This window comes from Haliotis rubra, unplaced genomic scaffold, assembly GCF_003918875.1.
Source record: "Haliotis rubra isolate DU_JTF1 unplaced genomic scaffold, ASM391887v1 Scf1596, whole genome shotgun sequence".
NCBI classification, from domain to species: domain Eukaryota; kingdom Metazoa; phylum Mollusca; class Gastropoda; order Lepetellida; family Haliotidae; genus Haliotis; species Haliotis rubra.
The window spans coordinates 49,777-64,587 of NW_025765554.1; the positions used below are offsets into that span (position 1 = coordinate 49,777).

Below are 14,811 nucleotides of genomic sequence, written 5' to 3' on the forward strand. Positions count from 1 at the left end.
GTATTGTCAATTGTTTTATGGACGGTGCATTCGGGAGGTACACACCCTGATCCCTGTTTATTGCTGGTTTTGTACGTTTACTGAAGATAGCTTCAGTCAACTTGCGTTTCCGCCAGCCACTAATGTTTTTTACGAGGACTTCGGTTTCCCAGTCAATTTCATGATTGGGATTATCAACAATGTGTTGAGAAATTGCAGATTTCAGATCCGATTTGTCGACTGAAGTTTTGTGTTCTTTCACACATGTAGCTACTGGTTTGCCTTTTTCACCAATGTAGATGTGACCACAGTCACAATTTAGTTTATATACACAGCCTCTTGGGTTGGAGATAGCCTGATTGCACCCCTTACCATTTGCACGAGAAAGTTGTGTCAATGCTGGCTATTTTCTTTAAATGTCTGCTGACTTGGTGGCTGGATGTTGATGCGGATGGGAGATGGTTCAGGATTCGGAGGATGCTGAACTTGACCTTGTAGAGTTTTCTTTTTGGTGGTTTCTACAAGGTTCTTAGGATAACCATTGTATTTGATGAATGTTGTCTTCAGGTGGGCTACTTCTTGTTGCAGTAGGTCAGGGCTACAGATTATTTGTGCGCGTCTTGCAAGTGTGGCAACAATTGCTCTCTTGATTTTGGGATGTTGGTTTGAGAGGTGATGTATTGGTCTGTGTGGGTAAGTTTGCGATAGACCGACGTGGTGAGCTGGTTGCGTTGTCAATGGCGGTGTCCAAAGAAAGGGAGTTTGTTCTGCTGCTCTGTTTCCATCGTAAACTTAATTCTAGGGTGTTAATTGTTGAGGTGGTCTAGAAGTGCATCGGGTCATGATGGTTGTCTAGATTATAGAACGTATCATCAACTTTCCTGTGCCAACATAGTTGTTGGAATGGTGTAGTAACCAGAAAACGAAGATGAAACCCAGAAAAGTCTCAAGTTCATCAAATATGTTAGCCCTTTAGAATTGACATATATATTTTGGTAAGTTTAAACTAAAATTATGTTGAATTAGGTAAACCCCATATTTTTGGTGAGTCGAACCAACCGACGTTCGTTTAGAATACATAACTGGTTGTGAGGTAATGCGTAGATGTGACGTTACCAGCATCGCACATTGACGCCATCTTATTGGGGTGAAGAATAAATTGACGCTAGAACTAAAACACGCTGTTGAATGTTTTTAGGTATGTATTCAAACTCAACACCAGGCGCATTCCCTCGTAAGCCCCTTTGGGTCATGTTACCCTTTTGTGTGGATGTAAACACACTAGGAACTGTGCATTTGTTTAGTTCTTTGAATCTGTCGTTCGACAAAACTTTGTGACCTATTTGTAGTGCAAGTCGACTGCGATTCTGCTTGATGCTGTACATATGTCAGTTACAACCATTCGCTTTTGCATTCTGTGACCTAGAAGCTCATTAAATGGATTAAACCTTGTGGGCAGACCAAAATATTATTATTGCTAGAGTAAATTGTAATTGTTGCGAACCGGAAGTAGCATGGTCAGTGTCGTAAGGGTTATGCGCATACTGTTTGGGACAGATCGGAAATACGGTCAAAGGCACTTTATTCCGGTAAGAAGGACAGAACATTACGAAAGTATTTTAAATTCCTTGAAACTGATGTTTAGATATTAAATGGTTAGATAATAATTTAGTCTGTAACAAATATGTTGAAACAGGGAAATATATTTGTTGAATGCAAGTATTGGTAAACGTGATTATATTTAGATTGTACTGTAAATATTGTGTATTCAACTGAAGTTAACTGTTGAGTTATGATAATTCAAGTTACTGTATTACTCCATTTAAAATATATAGTTTCATGCAGATTATTTGTACATGTTGAAGTACCTGTGTAGCATGTATATTCATCCAATATGAGTTATTGTTACTCAGTAACCATTGAGTAAGAACAGAATTATACTTAGCCATCCATGCAAAGGTTTATGCTGAGTTGTATGGTATGTGTAAATGATTTGCTACTAGGTAAGAAAGATAACTTGGTGTGGGTTGTATACATGTAGTTTATCTGTAGAATGCCAGGACCCGGTTGTATCAAACTTTAATAAAGCTTTAATCGTTAATTAAACTATGATTAGTTAATCATTGATTATCTTCAGTTGCATGAAACCCTTAACAAAGGAATCCCTTCATTAATCCATCATTAAGCTAATGAAGGTTTGGGGGTAGCATTAACTCGTCATTAGCTGTATCAACATGGCATGGATCTCTACACTTTGAGCTTCTGAAAATAGATAGGATTTTGGGTTGACACAGGCCTGTATTTCCTCAAGCGCTTTTTATTTGATGTAATTACATTACGAGTTTTCGATGATAATTCCCTGAAATATTCTAAATTTTAAAGCATAATTAATAATAACAGCAGCGTCAAATGCTTCTGTCTGTTACTAACTTTGCTATATTTTTGCACAACCTTTTTAATATTGTCGCTTCTTAAATATTTGCATTGTGAGAAACATAATAGGAAGCGTATGCAAAGTGTAACGGGATGGGTTCCATGTACAAAAATAGTAACAGGGGGACTTCACGCTTGTGAGAAAAGAGTGAACGGCCTTCACATTGATTTGGATATTCGTTGAAAGAGGACGCACGTTATGTACAGCGGGTGAAATGTGATTGAATAAAGTTCAACTGCATTGTACAGAAGGTAAGAATATGAAATGAAACTGTCCGCAATTTCGACATTATGTTTTGAAGTCGCAAGCTAGCCTATGTCTTCGTCTACTTGCTATTTTGTTTTAATACTTGCATCGACATACAAAATCCATACTAACATCAATCAAAATTAAAATTAATGATCTTAATTATCAGTTTGTAGAACTATTTACCTTGCAAGGGAACAGGAGATTCCACTCCGGCCACACCGTTGAAACATGCGGAATCCGAATAAATATCCATGATTTTCTCGATGGAAGAGGAAACAGGCTTGGGACATGGACCGCCACCTGTTTTTTTCGTTTGAAGTTTTCTACCTGAAAACTCTTTTTTTGCATTTTGAAACATATTATTCCATTTTGTCTTGATTTCTTTGGACGTCCTATTGCTTACCCCAAGGCTATTGATCTCGGCCGTTATTTTGTCCCATATCTGCTTCTTTTTGTCATTAGTTATGGAGTTGGTAAGTTTGCTGTTTAGCACACCGATATGATCTTCAGCTAGATCTGTTAGAAGTTGTATTTCACAACTTTCAAAGTTTTTGCTGCGATTTCTGAGGGCAGCCATGATGCAGACGACCGATGAGTGTTTACATGCAATGCATCATGGATAATAATTAGGGGATTCCCCTAAGTTAATCATGGTTTAATGACGGGACCTTTATTAGAGGCATACTTAGTTAATGGGTGTTTAAATAAGGGTAAATACAACCGTATTTAAACACTTCATTAACTAATCAAACATTAAGTATTTAATCAATGATTAGTGTTTAATTGATGATTACATAATTACGTGTTGATACAACCGGGTCCAGATCATTGAACTAAGGGAGATAACTGTGTATGATGTACCTGCCTGTAAGTAATCAGTGAGCGTCAGGTTATTGAACTAAGGGAGACAATCCATCTATTTCTGTTGTAATGTAAATTTGCTGTAAATCTGCGTCGCACATTGACGCCATCTTATTGGGGTGAAGCATAAATTGACGCTGGAACTAAATCATGCTGTTGTCTGTTTTCAGCCATTTTGATGGCAACGACCAACACCAGGGGTGCAACAAATAGCATGTTCTAAAAATGCCAATCAAACATCTACATCAATTTAGTACACAAACATTGATATTGACTAGAATTGGGACGGTTGGAAGACAAGTTATTCATTGAGTTTGTTGTTAATACTTTGACATCTTCACATGCATCTAAAGACAACACAAGACTGACTGACTGACTGAGTTTGGTTTTACGCCGCTTTTAGTAATATTCCAGCAACATCACGGCGGGGGACACCAGAAATGGGCCTCACACATTGTGCCCATGTGGGGATTCGAACCCGGGTCTTCGGCGTGACGAGCCAACGCTTTAACCATTAGGCTACCCCACCGCCCCAGACAACACAAGAGCGTGCATGTGTTTTCTGGCTGTACTCTCTCAGCAAAACTCCTACAGAAGTGACATGCAAGATCTAGATCATAAATAGAACTTACTATTTTCGTTAGGACTTATCATAATGCCTGGAACTTCTGTTGGATATTGCAAATACATATAATACTAGTTAGAACAAATGAGTGGCGAACCCTGTTTGTTGTAAAAGTCGACATACGCAGCTAGCGTACAGAAGATTATGATGAATATTCCGAAAAAAGTATGTGAATAGGATCACTAAAAAATGGTTTTGCCTTTTTTTGAAATTTGCTGCTCATGATGTAGGAGTGGATTTTTTTAAGCTGGGCCCCGTCTCGCATATCGCAATATACGAGCCGGTACAGACCAAAGAGACGATGGCTGGGAAGGCCTACGAAAAACTAACATTAACATTGTTATGTCATTTTCCTTTGGTTGCTATTTTTAGACGGCCGCGCTGTCCTTCATCGGAAGACGTCCAAAACACATTTTGTATCGGTTTTTTAAATTCGGTCAAGCAGGCGCTTAAAAGGCTTTTGAAAACTTAAATTGTTCTTATTTCTTGGAAACTTCTTTTTCAAAATTCGTATTTGTATTCGTATTCGTTATTTTACGTATTTGATGTCAATATTCACGAGAAATAATAGTAAACGTAAATATTCGTTTTATTTGCGTGAATGGATTGTTGCGTTTCAAATACACACCCAAATTTCCCTATTCGACAAAGATTTGTATTATTAGCTTGTCAGAAAACTGTGAGCGAAAACATCATCTCTGATATATGAACGAGATAAATATGTAGATAATTATTCATGTCGACATCGTACGAGCCATGCATACAAATTAAATCTGGTATTGCCAATATTCCGAACTTTCCTCGCGGATGACGTTAGAAAGGCATGCATGTTTTAGAGCGGGTAGGTTCCCAAACATTGGCACAAAATCAGAAGTAAGTCGGAAATGATTTTATAATATTTTGTGGAGATATATAAGTATTGAATTACTAACTTAGAGAGTGCTGAATTTGTCCTGTAGACACTTTAGTACAGCAACAAGAAATATTTTTATGCGATGCATCAACACTGCGGTAAACTCTTTGTTCATCAATTTTCACCAAATATTAAATCAACATTGGTAGGATTTTTAAGCAATATGATCTTGTCTTCAAAACAAAGTGATTATATCAAATGTGAGCAATATAGATCAGGTCAGAAAACGAAGGCGGAGCAAACTGTACTTGTTTAAAATGTAAACAAATCATCACAATTCAGATCTTACACTGTGTAGCTTTTAGACTTATGAACGTTTGATAATTAGTTGGTTTGAACATACTTTTTGCAGGAAATCGACAATGTTAGTGTTCCATACAAAATCTCGTACCTTTAGACAAGTGTCAGCAGATCTAAATGTATTCTACATCTGAACATAATGTAATAGTCGGAGGACCGTAGATCCAATGCAACGTTCACTTTTCAGATGCTATGAAAATGTGCATCACAAAATATTTCAGCATCCAGTGGTTGTATTATTTTCAGTAATTTCATTACATTTGAAGATATGGCTAGTACTCTATTACTAATGATGCAAAATTAGTCAAAATACATCTACACCAATAGGAGAATATGGAATCTAAGAACTAAATTACATATTGGATAGGGCCGTCCTAATGGCTGTTACTTGCTTTCTCCTGTAGTGCGTTGTCATCTTTTCTTATAAATTGTGAAACTACCAAAATGTATCTGCTCACATTGGGGAACTTTGTATTGGAATAGTTTGGTTCATGGTGAACAAAACATAACGAAAATAACAAATTCTCTCAAAGTATTCTGAATTCATTGACCTAGTGGTAAGCATATCGGAGTTATGCCCCCTTTTCTTATACGTGTATGGCCTCTCTGTCGTCGTTTTACATCATAGAACAAAATTCATAATCGACATTCATTGCGAGTCATTTTTAAGATCGAGTGTATAACGACAGTCCGGGAAAAGAGAGGTGATGTTCTACATGAGTGACTTCACTCCCAGTGTTCTCGAAATTAACAAACCAATTAAAACAGAGTGATATATATATAGTAGAAAATATTATTCAGTCAATATAACAACATGCATGTATCATATGTCACACAATATAACATATTTGCATATATATTTCATAAAGCTCACACAATATATTTGTGTGTGTTTTATATAAATAAGTGATTTCTGCAGGTGTATAAGTAATAAATATATAAAAGATGAGTCCAGTTAGTTCTTCTTGCCAAAACTCCTTTATATGTGCACTAAAGTAATCTGAATGTTCAGCCAAGATGAAGGAACTCTGACACATGGTCTGTGTAATTCAAATCAGTAAGTCTGTCGGCAAGAAGGTCGGCCTTCAAGGATCGAATCCTAGCGTCGATGATTCGGTAGCGACGTCTACGGACGGGATATCTCTGCTGTCCTTGGATCTGCTGAATTTTTACTTCAGTAGACGACTGTTCTTTTTGTAGCGTTCGCACAACCTCAAATAAATTCGGATGTGTCTTCATGGCATACTTGTTGATTTTGTTGTGCCAACCTTCCAAATTATTGTTAGTTCTGTGTCCATCATTTTCAAAATGATTCCAAGTAGGCAGTGTCCATGGACCTTCTACCCAGGTGGTAGTAACGTAATCCATCAGCTGTGTCGCCTTTTCACCTAGTGGCGCGTCTGCAATGGCATCAAGCCAGACATCTTCAACTTTATCCAGAGGCACTAAAGGTAGAGCTGCAGCTCAACGAACTAGTCTTTTCACATTGTTGTCTGACTTGTACTCTGAAGCAAGGCCTACTTTCTGTGTGCGACGCCAGAAGCACTGGGTGTAATGAAAGAATCGGCCACGAAGCTGAGTATTTGGAAATACAATACTGGAGGCGTTGTGAGATGCACGTTCAAAGTCCAACTGAAACACATCAGGAGAAAGCTGAAGTCCCTGAGTCGCTGCAGTCTGTTTCAGATAGTCAAACACACTTGTGTAGGTCGCTTCAGTTCTGTTTGGCAAGAGTCCATATATCAGGGGTAGCATGTGGCCTTGGTATTCAGCATGGATCGAGTAGATTTGGTCAAAGAGTCGAGGTGAAGACGAGAATGTACCATCTGCAAAGATCACATCTGCTGCAGAGAGAAGCTCCATATTCTTGCTGGTGAAGAAGAGCAAAATGTTGCCATCATCTAGTCGGCGAAGAAGGTCATCTGCTTCAGTCGTTGTCCACTCATTCTCTAGATTGATGTCTGCAAGGGTCTGTGGAAGCTTAAGGACGGTCTTATGTCTTTGTCGATACATGCTGGTTCTCATGGAGTCAAACACAGGAATGTGTTGGAGAAGGGCGTCCGGAGCAGCTGCTGGATTCTTTCTCAAGTTGCTGACTTCTTCATGGTAGATCTGGGGATAGGCGTAGTGTTGTCAGTCTTTGCACGATGATGGAGCTTTGACTTGAACGCATCGACTTCAGTAAAAAACGGAATACCAGGATGCATGTGACCTTGACCGACCATATTCAGCAAGTTTTTTTCTGTAACCAGATATGATGGACAGGTTGCATCTGTACATCTCCAGTATGTTTTCTGAGCTCTGCGTCTGTTGACTCTGTACTTGAATCCATTGTGGTAAAGATTCTGACCTCTATGAATGTTGTCAATCAATGTAACCCGCACCATAGCATTTGCCATTTTGACAGTGGTAACAAAATATTCATGATCTATGATATATACCCAAAAGCTAAATGTTTACAACAGCATTTTAATAATCCTTCTCTCCCAATATCACAAAATAATTTGTAAGCTCTCTGTTTCTTTCCGGATGTTGTTGCATGTTAAACTCCAAAATGGTAATCCTTCCACTCGCATAACGTAAAATAATAGTCTGTTTTTGCAACCTTAATTCTCTTGCAAATTGTTAAAAAGACATTCTCTTTAATCAATTTAATTCATTTACTGATGATACGAGCATAGCTGTAGCCACCATAGCCACTTGTAAACCACTAAGCAAACATTCTCTTTCATTAATGAACACCGTCACGGTATGTTGACCACGCGGTGTCGACACTCCGGTTTTTTTGTTTTGTCGACGGTTAGGAACATCCTATTTTTTCATTTGTCGACAGATCGGTCTGACACCCAGAGGTACTATGCTGGCTGGCCGCATGGAACTCTGGGTAGGAGAGTGGCCTATACCTGGCTCCTAGCTTTGTCGCAAGGTGGCGCGCGCATAAGGAGCCGGGAACCAGCTTATGGAGTTTTTGTAATCAAACGTCACGTGGTGGTTGCTAGCAGTGACAAGCTGGCGCTGGCCATAAATTGAATTAGCTAAATTCGCTTATCGTATTACAAATAATATGAATAAATCATAATATATACAGGCAGGCAACTACAATGTCCTTGTGACCATATATATATGTTCTATGGAGTTGTGTTCCTGTGCACACGTTCCTGTCTGTGATGTCCGAGCGATAATTATTAAACATTCCTATCTGTAACATGTCATCGTGTTCGAATTGCGTAGATCGATGCTCATGCTGTTGATCGCAGGGTTGCCTGCTCCAGAATTAATTACATAATTACTATTTTTTCTGAGTGAGGCGTAAAGCTAAACTCACTTACTCACTAATCTATCTGCAACGTCCCTGTAACTGCATTTGGACGTCCCTGGATGTAATGCCCCAGTGATTATATGAACGTCCTAAGAAGTAATCCAATAAAGAACGTGGTTTCCGGAGTACCGAGTTTTGACTTTGCAGGGTTCTGGGCGTGAGAGGGTTTTTGAAGGATCGGAAATCTAATCTGCATTGGTGCAGATGCGAAATAACATTTGCGGTGACACAACTTTATTTCATTATCCATACCTACTGAGCACGTTGAGACCTTTTCTTGTCGATGGTGGAGGCCTAATGTCACGTGCCTCCAGGGTGAGTTCGTCTCACCCATGGATACCACCAACGAAATTTCTCATCGTAAGAGTCGATGACAAGGATGGGATAACTCGATTGATTGCGTTACATCATAACCCGACGGCGAAGGACGCTCCAGATTATATCAATACATGTTTATGGAATGTCAAGAATTCCAATAGTTTTCACAGGAGAAGTGTTGCCACGAATTAATGGTACCTTATCTCAATACTAGAGCTTTACAAATCTATCAACACATTGTCCAAATTATGTTCACTTGTACGATGTTGTTTTTGTCAACAAGAACTATGCTATTTCTGCTTATCAAAGAGAGAGTGGGTTCAATATTATAACACCACACAAATACCGTTTCTTGTCAATTGTAAAAGTGTCATCCAACCAAAGGATATTAATCCAATAATCCCCAACGTTTTATATATTGCTAATTTTCAAATATAGTTTAACCATTTAGTTGTAATGAACACCGTTGGGAGTTGTTTTCAGGTTATGTGTAGAGAATGTCCCTGCACCGCACAGTGGGGGCGAAGGTCATAGGGTATATTTTTTTTTAAAAAGTGACATCTTCCTTGTAAATTCATATTAACTCCTGAGATATGTCGTATAAGAAATTCTATTTCAAGTAGTGCATGGTACATTAAAAGTCAACTAGAAAGTCAATTCAATCACCATTTCCGCAGTTTAAAACAATTTGATAGCTAAATCATTGTAACAAGGCACGTATGTACAATTGTTTTAAATGAATTATTTAATACCAAATACTTTTGTTATTCCATTGCAAGGAAAGAGTTTGATAACAACATTGAAAACAATAAAAACTTCAAAATACTGATATAATCGGACACTCGTGTGAGTGAACATAATTTTGCAACATTATTTTGCATATTTCCTGTCCAATGGAAAGCTTCAAAGCAGTGCATGTGAAGACTAAGACAACGTGCCTTGCTTGTTTTACGTGTGTTCTTTCCACAACGTGCGCACCTTCGCTGTAAGCATATCTGCCTGATAGTGGCCCTTGCCATCAGTGCGTACGGTGAGTGGAACACTTCTGTGGGTAGAACAGACTCTCGCAAATAGACGTCCAATGGATCTTTGTTGTCGGTAAGACAAGAACAGAAGAACAATCTCTATTCGAAAGGCAAAGAGGTCGAGCTGCCTTAATCTTTCACTCTTCGACAGTCGATAGAAGAGCCATATCTTCTGAACAACTACATTCAGCATTTTGGCAAAATATGCCCACCAGCATTTTTTTGAGTAAATGGATATCCTCTATGCAGCTATATTGATCCCTTCTGTCGACTCCACCCATGAACTGATTTTAAAATTTGACGATTCGAAGTTGGTTGGTGTCAACCCTCCTTCCTTGACAATCTGGTAACTTGACCTGAAGGATTCACTCCAACAGCATTGGACGCCAACATCACAGCATTGTTGTCATTCCAGACCGCAATCAGGTGGTGTCAAAGGCATATTCAACAGCTCCTCGTGGCAATTTCTTCATTTCCTCCGAGCTCATGACTGGACATTTTTCAACTCTGCCCTCCTGCACTGTACCAGTTCCTGCACCACCCATTTCAGAAAGCCAATCCAGTAGTTTCAGTGAGGTGACGAAATTGTCAAGTATGACATCGTAAAGACGTCATTGGGGTAACTCAAGACAGAAGATCATCGATGACAGAACCTCCTAATCCTAGTCCTGGAATACTTGTGCTATCTGCACCATATCCCGGGTGTAGCAAGAACCCAGAACTTGAATCTACATCGAACAGGCTTTGACTTATGAACTGTTTAGCAGAGTGGCGACCATAACAGGGAACCTCTGCTTCATCAGCAGATGAATAATGAAGATTAGGAGCTTATATCGTGGACATCATCGGTCGGACCTTTCCAAACTTAATCATGGTTAGGCAAATTCTGGTTGTCGGCAACGTGAAGGTAACGAAAGATATCTATCACCAAACCTAGTTCGAGATACTGCAGATGAAACAGCTTCATTGTGACAGTCCTTATTTTGTTCTCAGTACATGCTTCGTCTGGGTAAAACTGTATAACCAGATATGAGAAGAATTGCAACGAACAGCTTCATCTCTTCTTTGTCTGTTTTGAACGTACGATTTCCTTTATCCCTTGAGGCGTAAAACCTTCTCATTTCAACAAGCATGCTTATTACATCCTCGTCACAAAACAGATTAAGAGTAACGTTTAGTGTTGTATCGTCACGAAGGAAAGGCTGAACTTGTGCATTTTGCCACTGACACTGGTTTGGAAGTTCTTCCGGTAAACCATTCTTAACTCGCCCCGTTCTAAGTTTGGGGTTCTAGCTTTCAATACCCATTGTCTAGGGTTATGGACTATCTGTGGAAGTTCACTTTCATCCGAGGATATTTCGTTGTCAGAAGAATCAATGCCAAGATGCAATCCTGGCCATGGCTTATGCTCGCAACTGGGCCCCTGTCAGGTTGTCAACCGTTCATCATCCTCGCCGCAGTCATCGTCAGACTCTGCACTATTACTTAAGATGTGTGATATATACTACAACAAAAAATATGGGGACACCATAAAATTTAAGCTGCATGGGAAGTTTGTCTTCCACAAGCACTAAGCTGTTGTGTTAGGGCGTTTGAATCAAACATGGTGCTGGTGTTTCAGCATCCTTGTTTTTCGCTGTTTTAACAATGTTTTATTTCACTCAAACTCAACGAATATTGAATCAGTTGCTTCACTGCATGTTCCAACATGTTTAAAAGTGCCCATTAAGCACACAAACAGTTGCATTTACCTTAAAGTATAAATGACCTCACCACGTTTCAATTTACGTATGACTATCAAATTTTGTTTGTAGTATATATAGCAGCTGCAGCACAATCGTCTTCCTCAATGATGCTGGCAACATCAATGCACACTGTAAATTCTGTAAACAAAGATTGCACATTACTCACGGAGTTTCACAACTACTTCGTTCAAATTACTTGTTTTAAAAATTCAGTGCCATACGTCTGACTGGCAATAAACATTTAAGAAGAAATTATAACGTAAATTGTTTTTGAGGTCATGTAATCACTAAAAAGATCAGAGTTTCTTTCAACTGTTACTTGATATCTGTACATGAAAACCCTGTTGACCTTCAATACTATGCACCCGATCAGGGTCCGCTTAGGAATCATTGCAAAACCATATATATTTAATCATTCTTGCACACATACGGTATTGTTCAAGTAAAATGCACACAAGAGAAAATATACATTCAAAACTTAGACATTTAAACAGGATATTACTCCACATTTAACACTGACCTTGCTGCACGTCTCAACACCGCTGCCATTTTAGTCTCTCACATTTGGCCAAAGTTCCTGACACCAACTCCAGGGGAATAACTCCCAAACTACTACTACATTATAAGTTGTTCACTGGTCACGAGGGGAGCATGGGCTGATGTACCCTCCATGTTTGTTTATGTTCCCTGAGCCCGAAGGCCGAGGGGTACATAAAGAAACATCGTGGGTACATCAACCCATGAGCCCCGAGGGACCAGTGAACAACGTATTTATCTTACCGAACACCTTAATGTTAATTTTGAGTTGTTTGAAGCACGGTACAAATCTTTTTATAGACATCGCTAGATTTTGCTGACAAGAAAAACAGATTGAGAGTTATCTCCCTTCCATCGATTTGCATTCGCAAAACATCGGTAATTTCCGTACATCATACGTGATTCAATGTAATTCGAGATAAAGAATTACCACCACGAAGTACCAAATGAGTTGCCATTGACAGCGGGGTACATAGAAATGTTATTCGCTTGTAAGCGGGGTACATTGAACATAATAGAAGAGCGTTCAGCCAATCAGAAAGCGACATTTTTGTGTGAGGTAAGATAGTATTGCATACCACAATCTATATATCAGCTCCGCAATATCTGTCAAAAAAATATTTGTAAGTGATTGTTTAGGGTAACTTTGCACCCCACTGGCGTGCATGGGGGCTAATGGGTTAAAGAGGACATACAAATCTTCAATACTCATGTTTAATTTCTTACAGTTCATACGCGATAGTGCACTTGAGAAAATCTGGTAGTATTTCTTGTACTTTTTTTATATACACCACGTTTCGTAATACGAAACGAATTGCGACATGATGTAACATAGGGCGAGCACGCATTCAACCACTCCTGGCATATCTAGTTTTGGTAAACTGTTCACCCCGGTGGGAGATATGTATCGAACACTTCAACTGACAATATCATAACAAAACGTATCTTTGAGAATAACCATAATATTGTCCAGTGTTTTAGAATTTAGATTGGCTTGAGTATTTTAAATATTGGCTAGCATAACCGGCAGCTACAGATAGCCAAAGGGATGGCGTAAATCCTGCTGGGAAATCATGTAGGAAGCAAAAGCATTGTAAGTCCCCTTGATCCCCAGTAAGGTGGTCAAACTTTGGTTGTTAGTGGTTTATAGCCAGGTTGTAATAGGTAAGAATTAATCTATTGAATCTACTGTCAGGTTGGTTTTATTTTAAAACTGTTATATACCCCCAACCTCTTTTACTGTCCGACAGGTATTTTAAAGTGATTACCTTGTTTTTATCGCTATATGGCTGTAATATTGCCGACGCGATGTAAAATTTGAACTCACTCACTCACTCACTTTGAGAATAACAATGGTGATTTCCATTTCACCAAATTTCCGAACTGGCTCAGATTTTGAGAGTTGTTGAGAAATAAGGGGGTTACACATTTACTTGGCACGCCATTATGCCGGGTTAGTTTTCCATAATGGAATGCTATGATAACCAATCTACAGGAATCATACTAAAAGGGAAGGACATACGTTTGCTCTTACTCACTATTTGACTATAAATTGATCTTGATTTGATTTGGGTCTCAAGAGGGTACATGTCAACATATCTATATATTTAACCACTGACGAACGTTATTTGAGACGAACGTTTCCCTGGAGATGACTTCAAACACCGCCTTTACTCATCCATCTGATAAGGGGTTGTCAGTAGCAATGATGTAGGGCCAAGAGTAATGCAGACCTTAGATGTTACCAATTTGCTTAAAACTGAAAACATGATCATATGAAATCAGGATTCGAACCCACGATCACAGCTTTCTAACACGCCTAAATGACGCGACTTAGCACAGCTTATGTTGTGCTCGCTAAATATTAATTTATGTAATCCAAAAGCCGTTGAAAGAGAAAAGGAACCATCAATGAGATTATATTATTCGGTTGCTCAGTGACATCCTGTAACTTCTTGTTCTTTAAGCCGCATCGCCCATATCCGTGAAACCCTACATCCCTCGCATTACGCCATCCGAGATGCTAGCATTGCTAGGAGTGTCTTCGGGAGGCTTACAAGCTTCAAATGGTGTACGTCTGCCCACAGGCAAACTAGCGCAAACAGGATTGCGCAACAAAGAGAAAAGTTACCAGCCTTTCCGTTGAACCGGAAGCCGACGAGGGTAATGGAGGCGAAGAACGATTTCATATGCCACGAGTGGCGCTTAAAATGTTGAATTAAATACATTGTACGTGAGTAATTATTAAACATGAGGTTGTAAATCTGAGAGCACAGCCTTGTGAGGAAATGGATGTCCACCTTTGAATAAAATTATTTTTCGAACAGATACGGGGGAAGCACGTTGCCAACCTTTGCTCGCTTCGCTCGCACATAGGAAGACTGGTCATTTTCTCTTTCTTGCGCGACCCTATTTGCGCTACAGTTTGCCTGTGCTCTGCCCACACAACCCTAGACATTTTCAACATCATGTCCGTTATAACGCGTTTTCGGACCAAAACGTATGG

At 39.2% G+C, this 14,811-nt stretch overlaps 1 protein-coding gene across 1 annotated transcript; it reads right to left on the bottom strand.

The window, feature by feature from the left end:
- Positions 1–6,825: 6,825 nt before the first annotated feature.
- On the bottom strand, positions 6,826–7,693 carry LOC124271295. The gene is made up of 2 exons (XM_046706394.1): positions 7,640–7,693; positions 6,826–7,473 (listed from the first exon to the last, which is right to left on the bottom strand). The coding sequence occupies exons 1-2, from the start codon at positions 7,691–7,693 to the stop codon at positions 6,826–6,828; spliced, it is 702 nt and encodes a 233-aa protein (XP_046562350.1).
- Between the last annotated feature and the right edge of the window lie 7,118 nt (positions 7,694–14,811).